The sequence below is a fragment of the Pelmatolapia mariae genome, linkage group LG18, assembly GCF_036321145.2.
Source record: "Pelmatolapia mariae isolate MD_Pm_ZW linkage group LG18, Pm_UMD_F_2, whole genome shotgun sequence".
Classification (NCBI taxonomy): Eukaryota; Metazoa; Chordata; class Actinopteri; order Cichliformes; family Cichlidae; genus Pelmatolapia; species Pelmatolapia mariae.
Window position 1 is genome coordinate 16,764,915 of NC_086243.1, and position 18,679 is coordinate 16,783,593.

Sequence of the window (18,679 nt, forward strand, 5' to 3'; positions counted from 1 at the left end):
GACTCACCTGTGCTTGGAGAGGCTATTTGTAAAGGTGATTTCTATTCTTGGCCAGGTAAGCTTGTTATATACAGTAAGCTGTGTGATAGTGAGTCAATGTCCTCGAGCGCTGTTGATTTTATTGTATTAGTGTAAGCTTGTAGGTTAACACCTTGGGTCATACATGTACAGTATAGATGCATCAGTTGACATCAGGTTGGGCAGAATTAGGGCTCTAACACAAGATACAGAAGACGGACCGAGGAAAAAAAAGCACACCGTTTTATTAAGTTTATGCTGAAATCCAGAGTAATCACAGAATTGTGCACGGGAACGCACACTGAGAAGCAGAACAGATGTTGTGCTAGAGACTGAGAGGAAGGCATGACTATTTATGCATAACGAGGTAATCAGGGAAGTGGAAACAGGAGGGCAACAAGACACAGCTGAATGAAATCAAGACAATGAGATAAGGAGGGAAGTAAAAATAAAAGTGGGCACAAGAAATGACCAACTATCAGAGCAAAATGGGAATGAACCCAAAGGATAACTACTAAACACATTAACTCATGCTGAGGCAGGAATAACAAAGTCACAATAGAAACTCAAGAGCTAACAGAAAATTCATCACCAAGGAAAACATGAGTAAAAAATCAGACTCAAATAATACAAAAAATACATAATAATTCAAACAGACTCTCTTTAAGAAATAAATGGGCCCATTAAAAGGTCAACAAAACAGAACTCTAATCAAAAATAGCATTTAACAAACTGGCCTAACCAAATGAGACAGATTGATCTAATATACTACAGGAGTAAAATATTGTAAGTTCAAAGTTGGATACCACATGAAGAATGACTAAAATACATATAGAAATGTAAAGACCCAAACCCCTTTGCTGCACTCCCAATGCAGATTTATGTAAGGTGACCACAGAGGGAAAACTAACCTTAACTATACTTACAGTTGAAGAGAGCTTCTTTTGTAACCCAGCTATTTTGAAGCTGCTGCTGGGACACCAATCATTGATTCACATTCAAAAAGGCAGAAAACAGCAGCTCTCTTTATCTCAATTATAAAACCCTGTTGTGAGTTTGAGTATACTTGTTCCTTTATTATAAGAGTTACATGTCATTATGTTAGGTAACTTGCACCCCATGCTGCGACTCTTGAGTACAGAGTACTTCTTTTATTATTAGATAACCAGTATTCTTTTAGGTGACGTAATCACTCTAGAAGTGCATATAAAATGTAAAACATATGCACAGAAAGTCAGCGTGACCTCTTTTACAATTAGTTTCCTGTTGTTTAATTATATAATTATGAGTTGGTTTGGCCCACCTTTACAGTACAAAAAGATCACTGTAACCTATTACCTTGCACGCAAAGCATATACACCAGCGCTCTAATAATAAAGATGATGTAGACTTTCATTTGCAGTGTTAAACTAAACTGTTCCCGTCCTCTTTTCCCACACAGTTCGAACTCCCATAGTCCATCTCCACCGAGCAGTTCAAACGCCTTCAGCCTGCTGAGCTCTGAGCAGGACAACCCTTCAACCAGCGGCTGCAGGTAAATGCACCACCTGTTGCTGTATAACCGAAGAAGCTTCTTGTCACTTCACAGGACATTCTCACTCTTTGGGGCACAAGAACACCTTACATAATAACACAACCAGCTATTGTGCCTGTTATTTAATCGCTTTCTGAGGGACTGCTTTCCTTGTCTGACTTGCCGCTGTGCATGTATGTGTGCAACTTGCAGTAGCGAGGAGTCTGCCAAAGCCAAGACGCAGAAGGAGGTGATTAAAACTCTGAAAGAGCTGAAGCTTCACCTGCCTGCTGATAAGAGACACAATAACAAGTCGACCACGCTGAACACCCTGAAGTACGCACTTCGCTGTGTGAAACAGGTGGAAGGTGTGTACTGTCAGAAGTTTCTCTTGTTTCTGTGGTCTGTTCCTCCTTCTTAGTAGCTACTTTTTTATTGAAACACTTAACATTTGTGTGTAAACGTTTGCTTTTGACTCCTATTTCTGCCACAAGAATGTCTTCTGTGCAATTTACAGAATTTGCTCAAAGCCAAACCCAAAAAGAAATAAAGGCATAACTTTGAGCAGGAGGGAAAGTTTATGTAGGCAGTTTCCAGGTAATGATCTGTAAATGCTCACCTCATTCCTGCTGAAATGCTTGCAGATGTTAATGGGTGGGCAGATGTTTACTTGTGACGCATTTCAGCATAGCACTGAGATTCAGGATTACAGACTATTACATCAGCTCTGTCTTGGTAGTCTTATGTTGATACTATTTTGTTAGTTTTGCTAGTTTTCATCTACTCTGTGCTTATATTTTGAGCATATTCTGACAAAAATGTTCTGTGTATATTTCTTCTTTCAGCCAATGAGGAGTATTACCAGCTCCTGATGATCAATGACAGTCAGCCTTCAGGCCTGGATGTGTCTTCATACACAATAGAGGAGATCGATAGCATCACCTCTGAGTACACTCTCAAAAACAATGTAAGATCTTGAAGTAGCTTTTAAAACTGTTTTGTGCTCTTAAACAATAACAAAGATGCAAAGAAAAAGTCTTGTAATTATTATTTTTTTCCTCAAACCACAATTTCATGTCTTCAACAGGATATGTTTGCAGTTGCCGTGTCTCTTATCACTGGAAGGATAGTCTACATTTCTGACCAGGCTGCCTCCATCCTCAACTGTAAGAGAGATGTGTTCAGAAACACCAAGTTTGTGGAGTTTCTTACACCGCAGGATGTCAGCGTCTTTTACAGCTTCACGACGCCTTATCGCCTGCCCTCCTGGAGCATGTGCACTGGAGCAGGTATGGTGACGACACAGATCTCTGAAGTAATTGTTCTTATGGACCACCAGAAGGGATTTCTACTTTAATATAAGGACAGATTTCCAATACAATATTTTCAAGAACATTTACAGTATAGGAAAAGAAAAGCCAAATAAGTACAAGTATGGGTTTATCCAAGAGGGCTTGGCTTTTGAGCGTTTAAGTTAAATACAGCCAAGTACTAAGAGGATGATGTCAGACCATCCATTGTCTTCAGTGATTCTTACAAGTACAAGAACTATATAAAGACTTCACAGAAATGGAAAAACATCTGAGAGTCTATAATGAAGAGGCTTAGAGGTACTTTATTCAGTTTATGTTCACCGGATTCAACTTATCCATTTAAAACCGCTGATGTTTACCTCTTTTCACTCAGCTATATGGAACAGATCGAGCTGTCTCAGTTGTTAAAGCATAATCTGGAAATTATAATGGGTTGCCAAATGGGGAAGCTTTTAAAGTCCACAAAAGAACAAAACGTGCAAATGTCCAAGACACAGTTTGAAATCGGATAATGAATACCCTTCATTTAATTTTCCCAGAGAGACTCTGTGTAACTGATAATGGCCAGCTTCACCAGTCAGTGTGGTGCCTTAAATCTTGTTTACACACAAAGACCTTTTTAGAGGTCCTGCATTTAAATCCCAGATGAGCCCTGTGTGTGGGGAATAGCTCAGAAGGTGGTGGTAAATATGGTGCTTGTAACACAAAGTGCTCAATAAGACTAAATATACTCTGTAAATCATTTACTCTTTGTCCCAATTAGGCCTGGAATTATTTTGGCTGGTGTACCATGTAAAGACCATGTATGTTTAAATTCATTTAAAGTAAGTGCAGGGCTGGGCTTCCAAATGATGTTTATTGATGGAATTAATCAACCGTTGTACACCTACAGGAGACCAGACTCTCACCACCATTTGGCCGGATCGTGTTGCTTTTGAATTAAAACATTTCTCTTCCCATTTCAGAGTCGTCCCCGCCTGACTGCATGCAGGAGAAGTCCTTTTTCTGTCGTATCAGGTGGGTGGGTGCTGGGTCAAATGCAGTGTCGGGCCATCTGCTGCTCGTACCTGCTCTTAGTTCATATTCATACTTTCATTCCAGGCTAGATGCTTTTTCAATGAGTTTGTGACATCATACGCGTAAAAACCTGTAAACAGATGCTTTTTCCAGGCCAGCGTTAAAGACAGACCCATTTACATATTAACAACACACTTAGCATTTGTTAGGATGTTCCACAGACTTCTATAGCATTCTTTAAATCTTTTATTTTAAAGAATTATTTTATTTAACTGTATATTTGAGTATTGGTCTGATTTATGGGGTCACATCAGAGGTCTAAAACCTTAAACAGAACAGCTATTTAAAGTTGTGCACACAAACATTCACTCCTATTTACTGTACAGAGAGATGGGTGGAAAATGACCACAGAGCGCCCCCATGTGTTCAGATTCTAAAATCCAAAAGGGATTAGACTAGAGGGTATTTGTGCATACTCGACTCATGTAGGCCAGTCTCATCTTTGTTTGGCTCACTTTACCTCTTCTGCCTAATATCCAGCGGTGGTAAGGAGTGTGAGGGTGACCTGCAGTACTATCCATTCCGCATGACGCCTTACCTGATGAAGGTCCAGGACACAGTGCACACTGAAGACCAGTTCTGCTGCCTCCTTCTGGCTGAGAGGGTCCACTCTGGCTATGATGGTAAGAATATTGACGAACAGGGGCTAGAAGGCGAGATTATGTTTCTCCTAATTTGGCTTCTCTTCACCGGCTCCCTATTAAATCCAGAGCTGAATTTAAATTTCTTCTCCTCCTATAAAAGGTCTTGAGATATCAGACAGAGTCATATCTTAAAAGCCCTATTAGTACAATAATATCCTAATGGAGCACTTTGCTATCAAACTGCAGGCTTACTTGTGGTTCCTACAGTTTCTGAAAGTAGAATGGGAGGCCGAGCCTTCAGCTTTCAGACTCCTGTCCTGTGGAACTGACTCCCAGCCAGCGTTTAGAAGACTAACACCCTCTCTAATTTTAAGATTAGACTTAAAACTTCCCTTTTTCTTGAAGATTGTTGGGGTTTTCTCTCTGACACCGTAAGGTCTTCATCATACAATTTTAAAAAGTGTGTTAAGAAGACTGTCGTTGTGTTTTGGTGCTATATAAATTAAAGTGAACTGAACCTGACTGCAGGATTGTGAGGTGACGTTATGTATCAGGAAAAAAAACCCACAAAGACATTTAGTGTGATAAAATGTGAGCATTATTAACTGTTATTAACTATGTGGGGAAAATTTTTTAGAATTTATAACAGAAAATATATGTTGAGGGTGTACTTGTATCCCTCTGTTTAATTTGTGCTTATATTCAATGACTTTCAAAACCGTTTCAATTTTTATGCAGTAAACAACTCGGTTTATATATATTTATGTATTTTTTTTTTATCCTTAAGCACCCAGAATTCCTACAGACAAGCGGATCTTCACCACCACTCACTCTCCAAGCTGTGTGTTCCAGGATGTGGATGAGAGGTAAGCCAAGAATGCTTTTACTGCTGAATTTAAACTAAATGATCTCTGAAAAAGGTGCAAACATTTGGTGCTGTTGGCTGCTAACACTGCACTTTGTTTCAGGGCAGTACCTCTTCTTGGGTACCTCCCCCAGGACCTGATTGGCACCCCAGTCCTCTGCCACCTGCATCCCAGTGACCGCCCGATCATGCTGGCTATTCACAAAAAGAGTGAGCCCACACAAAATTGACAGAAGAAACATCAACATCCAGTGTAAGCAGGGGAAATCAGCGCCTGTCTCAATCTGTTTGTTTTTCCTCTGCAGTCCTCCAGTGCGCAGGCCAACCATTTGACCACTCGTCCATCAGGTTCTGTGCAAGAAATGGAGAGTACATCATCTTAGACACCAGCTGGTCCAGTTTTGTCAATCCTTGGAGCCGCAAGGTCTCCTTTGTTATTGGGAGACACAAAGTCCGCATGTAAGTATTTATTACCTAAACAAGTTGATACATACATTTAAATCAATATTAGATTAATATTTGACCACGGCATATGTGACATTATAGAAACAAGTTCTTAATTGGATGACAAAGCTGCTTCACGTCAGATGTGCTTGTTTACCAGGGGCCCCGTGAATGAAGACATTTTTATGGGCCCAGTCTCAGGCATCAGAGAGGTGAAGACCATGGACTCTGACGTCCAGGAGATTACTGAGCAGATCCATCGGCTCCTGCTACAGGTGAGGAAAAAAACAAAACTAATATAAATTTTATAAGCTGAAAGGAAAAAAATTCAGTTGGAAGGTGGAAGAAAGAGCAACATTTCAAGACCCTACACAGACTAAGGATTGATCAAGGGAAGGAGATTAACAGTTACTGTTATTGCAGGTGCAATGTCCTCTCTGTCCCTGGAAATAATCTCTTCATTTGTTCCTGTTTAATCTTTTTCTTTTGTCTTGTTTTTTTTGTAACCAGCCTGTTCATAACAGTGGGTCCAGTGGCTATGGTAGTCTGCACAGCAACGACCACTTTCTTGACATAGGCTCCTCTAACGAGAGCCTGTCGTACAGCAAGATGCATCAAGAGGAAGAGGACATGAGGGGCAAAGCCAGACCTGTGAGTAAACCCACAAACATGCATTATTTCTTAAACGCTGCATGCACTGCATTTACTGTTTGACATTTTAGTTTAGCATCCGAGTTTGAGTTCAGCAGCCTTGAAAACAAAGCACGTGTGCATGCATGTTGCAGATCAAACACAGTCCAAATACATGCATGTTAGGTTCACTGGCAAGTCTTACCCTGCATGTAAGGGATATGAAGCTCTCGAGTTGTATAGAAAAAAAGCACTGTATGTGTGACGAGTTAATGTGGCTTGTAGTCTAAAGCGCACTGAGTAGTGAGTTGGACCCAGAAAACAAGATGTCATGCTCACTTTCTCTTTATGGACGTCTGATTATTCAACAGTTGGCAGTGAAACTATTCAGAGTCTTGAACCTCAATTTGCTGCTAACTACTAAGTAAATTATTCACTTGATTATATGGCGAAGAAGTGACTAAGGAAGGGAATTAGGTCACTGTTACAGTTCACTACAGTGAATCCTTACCCATGTGGTCATGCTAGAATTGGTTGAGATGGCAACAGCACTTTTGCCTCATTATTATGAAACAAATTTAGCCAAGATTAATATGAATTTAGTCTTAATATTCTTGTACTATTATTTTGAATGAAAAATCTGAGCAGATTGTAAATGATTGACTCTTGTTTGTCTATTACCAGCGAACTTTTCAAGAAATCTGCAAGGGAATTCATCTTCAGAAGAGAGAAGAGCAGCAGACGGCAAAGCCAGACAACAAAAAAAGCAATACCAGTAAGTCCAGTGAATAATTATCTGCATATTTGCTAAGTTGCAGAGCTAATTTTTTGCAAATTGTTCAGTCGCTGATACAATGAGGTGATTTCATATTAATCTTAGACACTAATGCCTAATTTGTCTGCTGCAGAGTCTATGCAGAAGAAGAGCCAAGCCGTGGTGCGACCCAAAGACTCGGCTGCTCCTGTTAACTGGAAGGAGGCGGGATCAGCTATGGAGGAGAGCAGAGCTTCTTTCCAGGAGGACCTGGCCTTCAATGATCAGACTGTATACTCCTACCAGCAGATCAGCTGCCTGGACAGTGTTATCAGGTACAGAGATGACTCATTAGAAGAAAATGCCAGCCATTAGCATTGCTCATCCCATGTAGAGGGACTTTATATGTTCCTGTAATACGTAATGGATACAAAGAAAGTTCAGCAAGTTCTCTGTATCATATTTCTCTATTACTGTCCACATTCATGTTTTTACCAGGGAGGAATTGGAAAGAATTGTTACTATAAAATTCAACCTTTACAGAGTTCCTAAAGTTCTTGATTGTCTTTGACTTTTACAATCGGGTATTATCAGCATAAATACTAATTTTGTGATTGAAAAATCCTTGTAGGTACTTGGAGAGCTGTAATGTTCCCATCACCATGAAAAGGAAATGCCAGTCTCTCTCTAACACCACGTCCTCAAACTCTGATGAGGACAAACAGAAGGGATCCAGCAGCATGCAGGTGTCTAATGGTATGTGGCGCTACTTCAGATCATCTAAAATAAGAATAACACAAACCTCTTACCTTTTTTATCATGCAAAGTTACAGCCTTCTAAGGCTTTCAGACTCTTCCCTTTAAACTTCTCTATCAGACTCTTCTACAATACCACTTCCTTGTCAGTAGTTCCTGTTCTCTGTTCTCTTTGGCAGAATCATCCTTGTTGAAGGATCAGTCTGGTCTCTCCGCTTTGGATGATCGAGACAAAAAGTCCACTGACGCAGCCACAGCGGTAGTGGGCACTTCGCGGCCCCTACCTGTACCAAACAAACCAGAAAGTGTGGTGTCCATAACCAGCCAGTGTAGCTACAGTAGCACCATAGTGCATGTTGGGGACAAGAAACCTCAACCCGAGTCAGGTACAGTGACGTGAAAAAGTACTGACCTCCAACCAGATTCCCTCTATTGTTGCATATTTATTATACTGGAACTCTACAGGTATCTGATTATTAAGACAAAAAAATGTTGTTCGATGTGAATCGCACACTCTTCAGCTTATTTCTGTTTAAGGAGCACTACAGAGTACTAAAAAAATCACTGATTTGGAGTGATATTGGCGACTGTAACGGATGCAACAGATTGGTAGCAAATAGTCCATTGACTATTTTTTTTTCTAAACCTATTACTGTGGATATTTTAGTGCTTTTTACTTCATGTATCCAAAAAATCCTTTTCTGCCTCTTGGAGATCTGAAACGTCTCAGTGTGGAAAAATATTCAATAATAGAAGAAATCAGAGGAAAATGGCTTCTCACAGCACTGTAAATGCAGCCTGTATGTGTACGTGCTGATTTATGTGTGTCTGTGTGTTTGTGATGCTGTAGTTTATCAGCAAAACCTTCAATACAGGAAAAAAAAACAATGGCAAATTTTCAGTTCAAGTTCCAGTATGTATGAAGTGTGTTTGTGTCCTATTTGAAATAACTGCAAAGGTTTATGATGGGGGGGACAAAGTATAGACACTATGGCAGTTTAACACACTAGACTGCCATAAATATACTCAGTTACAGAGAGTGTAGACAGAGCCAGTCAGTAGGAAAAACTGGTTTAAAAGGCAAAAAAGCTAAAACGGCTCGATTGTCTGCACCAAAGCCCAGTATGAATTAAATAAGGATTATTTTAAACTGAAACCATGCAAAGCTACTCTGCAGTTCAAAAATGTAACACAATAATCCACCTTTAGTTCAGAATAACAAAACCAACAGTTATGTCTATAGCTTCTGTTCTCTGAAGGAGAGGAATGAGGTACAACACGTCTAGTATAGGATATCGCACCCCGTACTATGTGCTGTACTGAGTGAATCGACTGAAAAGGAACTGAGCTATTTATGCAAAAAAGCAGCAAAACTCTCACTGATTGTGCATCGCTTCATCTTAATACCTCAGCCCAGTTTCTCTATATTCATTGGCTGTAACTGTTGTACTTCACTGCAATGTCTTAACTGTGCAGTTGCTTTACAGACTGTTGGCTTTGAACGTGGTTCCCAATTTGTGTGAGCCTTTTTTTCAGTGTGTCATTATATGTTCCAGTGTAGGCTACTGCATTGTTTTCTCTATGTTGCTTTTCTCTTTGTCACTTTTAATAATAAAATGTTGTGTTGCATTAAAAACCCCACCTTCTGTTGCTTTACAGCTTATTAAAGTTATTCTCTTGCTGTCATTCATGCAGAGATCATAGAGGACGTACCGGGTGCAGGGGAAGTGGCCGAATCCAGCCAGAACCTTGCGGCTCCTCCGTGTGCGTTTTCACCTCCCAGTCAGGAGAGAGAGTGCTACAAGAAGCTGGGGTTGACCAAGCAGGTTTTGGCAGCTCATACGCAGAAGGAGGAGCAGGCCTTTCTGTGTCGCTTCAGAGAGCTCCGCAGACTCTCGCCCCTCGAAGCAAACTGCTCCGAGTACCTGGAGCGCCAGAAAGAACAGATCGGCAGCGATGGTACAACTCAACACCAACCCCATACTGACACAGGAAGGATAATTCTGGCTCACTGCAATTTACGTCCATGTCTATTTATAACCTGTTCAATCTCTATTTATAATTTATGACTCATTCCGTTGATTACAAATCTTCGGAGATGGTGACATGGCTTTAAAAAAGACTAGAAATAGAGTAACAGACACAAACTAACTTTGAAATCAATCCCAAAGCTAGAGGAGTTTTATTTTGAAGAAAAAAAAGTAAGCGACAAAAAAATATTATCGGGAATATTCTCTACAGTTTACTAACTGGCTCCCTGTTTCAACCTTAATCTGTTATATTTCCACTAGCTATGACTGCACAGTATTTTTGTTTCGGTGCAGCAAGGATGTTTTTAATGTGGTTTAGATCACCTGCTTCCAACTTTTATGATATTTACAACAATATTTTTTACTCTCTCCTATCCTATTATTCATAGGAGGAATCTGTGAATTGTCCCTCGGACAATGCATGAGGAAAATTTTCATGAAAACTTTAAATAAAATATTTTTTTCATTTTTTTGATCGTCTAGTTGCACCTGCTGTTCGACCCAAACAGGGTGGAGCGTTTGCAGAGCCAACCACACGGAGAAGCACGCGGAATAAGAAGACCAAATCAAAGCGTGCTAAACAGGTCGAGTCCTCCGACAGCACAGCGTCCCATCAAGGACCACAGCTGCAGCGGCCTTCTTTTCCAAACTACAGCCTTAACCAGACATCTTGGTCTCCCTCTGAGGCATCGCAGTTGGCTTTTCCCATGGCCTACCCTACCGTGATGCCAGGCTACCCTCTCCAGGTTTACCCCAGAGCTGAGTCCATAGCTCCACGGACAGATACCACTACACAAAACTTTAGGGACAGCCAGGGTGCTCAAGCCACTCCCGGCCCCTCATCCATCCATTCTGCTCCCTACACCTCCCCCATGGTCACCCCCATTGTGGCTCTAGTACTCCCTAACTACCTGTACCCTGTAATGGGCCCCGGTCCTCCACCACAGCAGCCAGTGTACCAAGCAGAGACTGGGGTCTTCCCCACCCAAACATTGCCTTTTGCTCAGGCTGCCTTTCCATTCCCACCTTCCTTCAGCGGTCAGACTCAGTTCAACACTCAGACCAATTTTACTCCTCCTCAAGCAGCAGGCAGCTCAACTCCATCATTCTGCTTCCCACCATCCTCGGAAATCCCTAAGCCTTCCGTTGAAGGACAGTCTCGGTCCTCAACGCCACAGTCTGGAGGAGCTGAAGGCCAGGCCTCCCCTCGCTTATTCCAGTCACGCTGCAGCTCACCCCTTAACCTGCTGGAGCTGGAACTGAACGTGGACAGGCAGGACGGTGCGATGCTCCCCTCTGGAGGACGAGGAAATACTGCAGCTGAGAGGGAGCAAACAGCAAGTGCCAGCCAGCCTAAGGAGAGGGAGCTGAATCAGGTAAACAAGGAAATACAACTTCCCTTTGTCCTGTTTTTTTTTCCACCTGGATCCTTCTTAATCTGTCTGAATTCAGCAGCCCACAGTGTTAATGAATTTTAACGTCGTGGGCTCCCTTTATAGGCTGTGGCATGTTCCCCCATAAAGTTCACTATATATGCATCTCAGTTTGTGGGCTTTAATGGCGTTATGACAGTGATTTTATCCAAAATTATTTCCACTAAATAACTTCTGTTTTGCTATTGTAAAAACTCCTCCGATTAAATGTGGCCCAGGGTGTGTTAATCATGTTATTATTCCTTACACCCTTTAGCCATCTCTCAGTCTCCTTGGTCCTCCAGGACCGTTGTATTTCGGGGGTACAGCCTGTTTCTGTGAGCGTTTGTCTTGGGATAAAGTGTGCTCTAGGCTGAGTGCTTTCAGCAACGAGGTAGGCGAATCATCGTAAAACCTCCGCACTTTTCAAATCCCATTTCTTAACGATTCCATGTCAACTGTTACAGTTACTGTTTTCCTTTTCATGACTTATGAGTATTATTATTGCTTGTTCAGTAGACACTGATTTTTAGCTGAAGCATGACAATGAAAACCGCCTAAGAAGCATAATAAAACCTGGAGGCAAGTGCCCTCTTGAGGAAGTTAATTGCAGGATAGTATTCTGTATGTGCACCTTTGGAATAATCCAGTTTTAATAATTGGTTATAAAATGAGAACTGATCTTTATTTAACTGACCATTACAAACACCAAAGCACGAACAATTTAAGTTTTCTCTGTTTTTCAATCAACACAGCCATTAAGTATTTGTTGTGCTAGAAGGAAAATAACCCAAAATGTTATGTTTAACTGGTCAGAAATGCTCTGGCAGAAGAAACTTCAAATGTTTTTGGTAGCTGTGGATTGAAGAGCATATTTTTCTGCCAAATTTTGGACTTCTCTTCCTCAGCTCAGCCAGATTCACAAGATGTCTGAAGTGAAGCGCTCTCTTGAGTTCATTTAACTGTGTCTCTGGGGTCTGACTGGATACTGGACAGATTTTTCTCTATTTGTAGTTATTCTGCAGTGGGTTTATTTCCAGGCCCAGAAAAACTCAAATCATGATCTTTTTTCTACCGTACAGTGCACATAGCGTGTATGTTCTCCCCAAACAATTCAACCCAACTTTCCTCAGTTCAAAAAAAGCATTATAGAGTGTCATATTGACAAGTTGAGGCACACGGTAAGATCAGCTTCCTCTGGCATCCTGCTGCAGATCCCATCCTTCATCTCTCACCTTTTTAAATAAGTCAAGTCAATTCAATTTTATTTACACAGCGCCAAATCACAACAACAGTCGCCTCAAGGCGCTTTATATTGTAAGGTAGACCCTACAATAATACATACAGAGAAAAACCCAACAATCATATGACGCCCTGTGAGCAAGCTCTTTGGCGACAGTGGGAAGGAAAAACTCCCTTTTAACAGGAAGAAACCTCCAGCAGAACCGGGCTCAGGGAGGGGCGGCCATCTGCTGCGACCGGTTGGGGTGAGAGAAGGAAGACAGGATGAAGGACATGCTGTGGAAGAGAGCCAGAGATTAATAACAAGTGTGATTCAATGCAGAGGTCAAGTTCTCTCTTCACACATGCCAACAGTGTGGTTTGACTTACTGGATTGGATATCTCCAATGGGGTTTTTAAAGCCTGTAGCCCATGGGTCTACTATACTGTGGGTATTTGAACTATGTGCTTCGTATTACTGAAGGCGATACACTAATTTGTGTGTTAGTTCTTTAAAAAAAAAAAAATGCATTTTTCATAATTGTTACTTTGATGAAGATCAGACCACACTTAAACTGATGCAGCTACTTCTAAATGGTTCACCTTCATATTTTTTCCATTGCACATACACTGATTTTAGCATGAAGGACCTCCACAGCTGTGGGAACCTGATTAACAATTAAACATGTGGAGGGGGGTATTGTCATTTGTATTGTACCGAAATGATATAATGAAGAAAGGAAAAGTGGTTTGCAGCCATCTTCTGTATTTTGCAAATGCTTTTCTAATTATAATATACATATTGCATTCGTGAATTATTGACTTCCCTCACTTTAAATTAGCTGGAAAAGGATCAGGATTATGTATCTAATTTAAATCAACTACACTGGTCTCCTTGGTCCTTGTGAACCAAGGAGTGTTTGCTGAGGCTGACAGTTTTCATGATTAAGCAGAAACATGCTCCCAGGTGAGTCTTTAAAATCTGAGGCAGGATGCAAAACGGCGAGAGAAACGGCGTCTGCGAGTGTAATGAATGCTTCAGTGTGAGGACCTGAATCCTGCTCCTCTGATGTGGTGTTCCTTCAATATTTGTTTTTGCAGACAAGCTCGCAATGTGACGCTAACAACAGCGATGCCAACTCTTCATCCAGTGACATGCTGAACATTATCCTCCAAGAGGACTCCTTTTCGGGCACCGGCTCAGCCACCTCAGGGTCCATGGGCTACAGAACTTCAGCCAGCGGCACTTCGAATAGCGGGACGTCTGAGGGCAGGACGTCAGCCAGCGGAGTCTCAGGTAGTCCTACAGTTATAACCACGTGTTTTAACTTGTGATTGCTATACAGATTTGAAGTTTTTGTCCAAGTTCTTTTTTTTAACAGAGCAAGTGATTTTCAACATTTCTAAACACAGTAGCGTTCTTTAGAAAGCATAAATTATTTCTGTTTGCACACAATAACAGAATTATTTCAAAAGAAAGACAAAAATTACCAGAGTTAGTATTATTAGCCCCCCAGAAAAACTGACCTTTTATTGATCCATAATGTAAACAACAGCTGTGGAATGATGTGCTTTAACTTCTTACTTTGCAAAGCTAATAAAATCAAGTTAAAAACTGAGGGTTTTCTTCCAATTTACACACAGTATAAAAACTTCAGCGAGGGTTCGAGCTGTCACTTGAGAAAGCATCCTGCTAAAAACAAATTAAATCAGTTTAGACTTGAGAAAAAGAACCGCTGATGTTCAAAAAGCAGGAGATGGAAATGCTGTGATGACTTTGTATAGCCAAGTGTCAAGAACTGAACTGAGAAATCTCATCATTAAAGAGAACCACACAGTACAGAGTGAGCGTGGCAGAGGTAGGAAGTGAAAGGTTTCCAACTTACTTGGCCTCTAACAATACTCTGCTCTTTGGCTCTTCTCAGAAAGCACCAACAGTAGCAAATACTTTGGCAGTGTGGACTCATCGCTGCACAGCCAGAAGGTCAAAGGTCATACGAGCGGCAGAGATGGAAGACACGGCAGAATGGAGCAGAGCGACCATATCACAAAGTATGTACTGCAGGACCCGCTGTGGCTGCTCATGGCCAACACAGATGAGAAGGTCATGATGACCTATCAGCTGCCCTCGCGGTGAGTGGGAGAACGGGGCTCAGCCAGTGAGGAGTAGGATAAATGGCCCTGTAGACACTGTGGTGTGGTAGTTATTCACCATCTGTTTGTAATGGAAGGTTCCTCAGTAATGCACTAGTGATAAGGCTGTGTGCTCGTGCGTGTGCAGGAAACTTGGTGTGGGATGCCTGAAGGCAACAGCTTGCTAAAAGACTGTTTAACATGTTTAACCGAGTCCCCACCACTGGAAAGCATATGCACAGTTTTAACCCACCCTGTAAAACTGCTTTACATTCATCACTAGCTAGCTTTGATCTCAGGTGAACCACTGGCTGAACAGATGTTTAACTACACATTTAATCCCATTTAATATAAAAAGAAGTGCAATTTCAACAGTAAGACTGCTTTTTTTCCTGCACGATGAAGAAATGATGCTGTCGTAAATGCAAGAAATCTGTCAGCACAAATAAATAAATGTGTTAAATTACAGAAAAGGTTCTGGTAGCTCACTGCCCAGAAAATATTCAATATAAATTCTGGCATCCTTATTCTAATAGGATTAGATTAGTGCTAGTTTACAAGGCTTCTACTGGGATGCTGACTGACTACCACATCTGAATACCACCCTTTTCAGGCAGCATCACTTGATATACTCAGAATTTTTTTGCATCTACCACACACTCCCTTAACTGTGGTAGCAAATGTTCATCTTCCTGTTGTGTTGCATCATCTGTGCGTAAGAGGGAGCACGGAAACTTTTTGTGTTCAGTGTTTGTAAATGTGGAGGAAAAGAGAAACTGCAATTTGTAATCATGACACAGAAGCTCCAACCCTGATGGTTGTAGTAAGACTTTTGACCACTAGATGGAATCCTCACAACAAAAGAGATCTGCTGTGTTGGATGTGAGGAGCCTGACAGCGAAACTTTGTTTGAACATAAAAGTAATAAATTATCCAAAAGTGCAACTTAAGCATGCAAATCAAAGCTTCCAGTGTTGTTTATCTGAGCATTTGTCACACGTGTGAGCTGAATCGTGACCGTGTCTGTGCGTTTCAATGTGTCTGCAGTGATATTGAAAAGGTGCTGAGAGAAGACAAAGAGAAACTGAGGCTGCTGCAGAAGAGCCAACCGCGCTTCTCTGAAGAGCAGAAGAAGGAGCTGATCGAGGTTCACCCCTGGATCAAGAAGGGAGGTTTACCCAAAGCCATAGATATCAAGGTAGAGTTGAATACCCCTTCCAGTTCAGATATCCACAGTTAATGTAAACATAATGCCTCATTTACACCTGAACATGTTTTTTCCAGATGTGCTCCTGGTGTGATGACGCCTTAGAGGCAGCGGCGGCGACACAGGATCAGCCGGACCAAGACCTCGGTGAATCTGAGACCGCTGGAATATCCTGCCACAGCTCTCCTTCGGCCTCCGACTCTCAAACACAGACGGCGGCACAATAAGCTTCTCAAAGTGTCCAGAGTGACTTTGTTAGCCACTGGCTTGCAGCCTTTGAAGAGGGACCAGTTTTAAATGTGCTCTTACTGTTTCTCTCTTGCTGTTCTGTGAGTTATCCTGTGTAGGTGCCAGCAAGAAAACTGGATAAAACAGTCCAGATTTTTGTAGAATGTGAACATGTGTAGTAGATTCATTACATTATATTTTAATCTACTTTTTAATTGTTCACTATGTTGTTGCTTGAGGAATTGCTGGTCTCTAAGACTGCGCCTGTTTGTTGCGTCATCCCTTTTTGTAGCATGTTGCCACGCGTGGCTCTTAATGGTTTTTATATAGACTTGATTACCGGATGCTGAGCCCAATAAAGGGAAAGAGAAAGTGTGCTCACACGCCAGGCACCACCACAGAGGTCAAACAAACATCAGTCAGCTGGGGGCTGCTCTCGGTGGCTCTGTGGTGTTTGATGAATTCAGTATTTCGTGGCGTTTCCCGAGTTGCAACGGCACTTCTGTCATTCATACACATCAGACACCAAATGAGCACAAGTGCACTTTGTGGGTTGGATAAAGAAGAACATAAATGAGACTCCTGTGGGTCTGATATTCATTCTGCTGATGCCTGTAGTCAACTGGGGGATCTCAACTGTTAAACATAGAGGGGAAAGATGTCCAATGTAGTACACGCATTGCTGATCAAGTGATGGAGTTGATTTAAGTTTGCACTGAGTTGGGGGTGGGGGTGTGAGGCACATATGCTACACTGATTCACATAATTTCATACTTTAAAAAAAAAATCTCATTTCAAAATTTGTACACTTCTGTCATTTGGTGACGCGTTACTAAAAGCAGCTCTAGATTTTTTTTAATTTTTTTTTTTCCATTCAGCAGATTTCCTTTCATCTGTTTCTGGTGAAACGCAGCATTTTTGTTTTTCAGCTGTGACACTCACTTTTTTTTTTCTTTTTTTTTTTAAAGAAACCTTTAATGTATTTCAAAGCTTGTGTTGGTGTTTGCAACACTCTCTGACTCTAGGCATATGTATAGGCTATATTTTTACATAAAATAACTGTTTCTCTATAAATGAGTCAACGTGTTTTTAAGTTATAGTATTTAAAAAAAAAAAAAAAAAGTTTAAAAAGCAAACTGGACCAAAAGAATTAATATTTATTATAAGCTCTATTTTGAAAATGTGAATTGCATAATCAACACTAGGAAAGCCGCTCATCACAAACTGAAAAGTACCGAGCTGCATGTTTAGGGTGGGTGGTTATTGTAAAGAGATTATTGTGGTTTTCCCCAGTTTTGAAGTGTGCTGCATGACGCTCGACGTGGTCTGATGTTGCCCTCATAAACAAGGAGAGGAACATCCTGAACAGACTGAAGCTCGTTACTGTTCAGAACAAACACTTCAGGCTGACTTTAGGGTAATTTCACTGTTATAAAGCAGCTCGGACGTCAGGTGGCTGAAGAGTTTTTTCACTTTGAAGCCCACGCTGTTGTTTGAGTCTCTTTGGGAACTTGAACATTTACTAAGTTTTTTTGGGGGGTGGTCTTCAAACAGACACTGACATACACATTTTTATTTTTGTTTTTCTTATTTTTTAAAGGAAATTATTCCATTATGTTTGCTAACTTTTCTCAAAATAAAATGTTGCATAACTTAAAGCAAAGTGTGTCGTGCACCTTCTTTGCCAGTTCAACAACAACGTATAAGGAAGATACGGGATGATTTCTGCAGACTGAAAAAAAAAAAGACAAAATGAATGTTCCGATATCTTAAACTTAGCTTGTTACAGTTTTTCTTAACAGTGTCTGCAGAGCCCTAAATGCAGTTTAATTAAAATTCTGTTAATCTTAGTGCCTCAAATCCCTGGATGAATATATGGATAGCAAAGTAACCTGATATATTTATTTGAATAAAGTAGTTTTATTTTGGATACAAATGTTTTGTCTTGTACTTCATATGAATTATCTGCAAAATAAGTAAGGCTTTAATATAATTCTGCAAAGTGTCATTCCACATAATGAACACATTTAGTTAACTATATTTTTGTTATACTATATCTTCACTGTTAAGCTACTTAAGTCGGATCACAACTTTTAGATCCCCCCCCCCCACACACACACACAAAAATATATTTAAGGTTGCATAAATTCACTTTTAACATAATAAATCTGTAACCAGACAGATGTAAATCATGCCCCATGTTTCGTACAGCATATTCCTACACTGATTTTTAACTCTGATTAAATAATCTGACTACCTGTGCCCTCCCCTTTGCCTTATTATGGGTTCCCCCTTGTGCTACGCCATTTAAAAATCCTGGGAACGCCCCTGCCGCCGCCTCTCTTATACATATTTAAATTTTAAAGTAAAAAGACTCATGTTTCTCTCTGTCGTCACTTTTACCTTCGCAATGCAAATGTCTGTCTGTCCGACCACCGAAACAACAGACTTCTGCGCAGATCCTCCTGATCAAAGCGACCCTTGTTCACACCTT

At 40.9% G+C, this 18,679-nt stretch overlaps 1 protein-coding gene across 4 annotated transcripts in view; it reads left to right on the forward strand.

Annotated features, from left to right (window-relative positions):
* The window catches only part of per2 (period circadian clock 2), a 32,908-nt gene extending 15,065 nt beyond the window's left edge, over positions 1 to 17,843 (forward strand). Inside the window, exons 3-24 of one of the 4 annotated variants that reach the window (XM_063462872.1) lie at positions 1,460 to 1,552; positions 1,745 to 1,899; positions 2,377 to 2,498; positions 2,619 to 2,820; positions 3,810 to 3,861; positions 4,402 to 4,544; positions 5,293 to 5,371; positions 5,474 to 5,580; positions 5,676 to 5,829; positions 5,975 to 6,089; positions 6,325 to 6,465; positions 7,129 to 7,219; positions 7,353 to 7,533; positions 7,830 to 7,954; positions 8,134 to 8,340; positions 9,650 to 9,913; positions 10,468 to 11,360; positions 11,674 to 11,790; positions 13,719 to 13,914; positions 14,543 to 14,750; positions 15,798 to 15,948; positions 16,035 to 17,843. In XM_063462872.1, coding sequence (XP_063318942.1) covers positions 1,460 to 1,552; positions 1,745 to 1,899; positions 2,377 to 2,498; positions 2,619 to 2,820; positions 3,810 to 3,861; positions 4,402 to 4,544; positions 5,293 to 5,371; positions 5,474 to 5,580; positions 5,676 to 5,829; positions 5,975 to 6,089; positions 6,325 to 6,465; positions 7,129 to 7,219; positions 7,353 to 7,533; positions 7,830 to 7,954; positions 8,134 to 8,340; positions 9,650 to 9,913; positions 10,468 to 11,360; positions 11,674 to 11,790; positions 13,719 to 13,914; positions 14,543 to 14,750; positions 15,798 to 15,948; positions 16,035 to 16,184 — 3,946 coding nt within the window. In that variant the 3' untranslated portion in view covers positions 16,185 to 17,843. The remainder of the gene's footprint in view (positions 1 to 1,459; positions 1,553 to 1,744; positions 1,900 to 2,376; positions 2,499 to 2,618; positions 2,821 to 3,809; positions 3,862 to 4,401; positions 4,545 to 5,292; positions 5,372 to 5,473; positions 5,581 to 5,675; positions 5,830 to 5,974; positions 6,090 to 6,324; positions 6,466 to 7,128; positions 7,220 to 7,352; positions 7,534 to 7,829; positions 7,955 to 8,133; positions 8,341 to 9,649; positions 9,914 to 10,467; positions 11,361 to 11,673; positions 11,791 to 13,718; positions 13,915 to 14,542; positions 14,751 to 15,797; positions 15,949 to 16,034) is intronic. The other 3 variants (XM_063462873.1, XM_063462874.1, XM_063462875.1) reach the window with 3 other exon arrangements.
* The last annotated feature ends 836 nt before the right edge of the window (positions 17,844 to 18,679 follow it).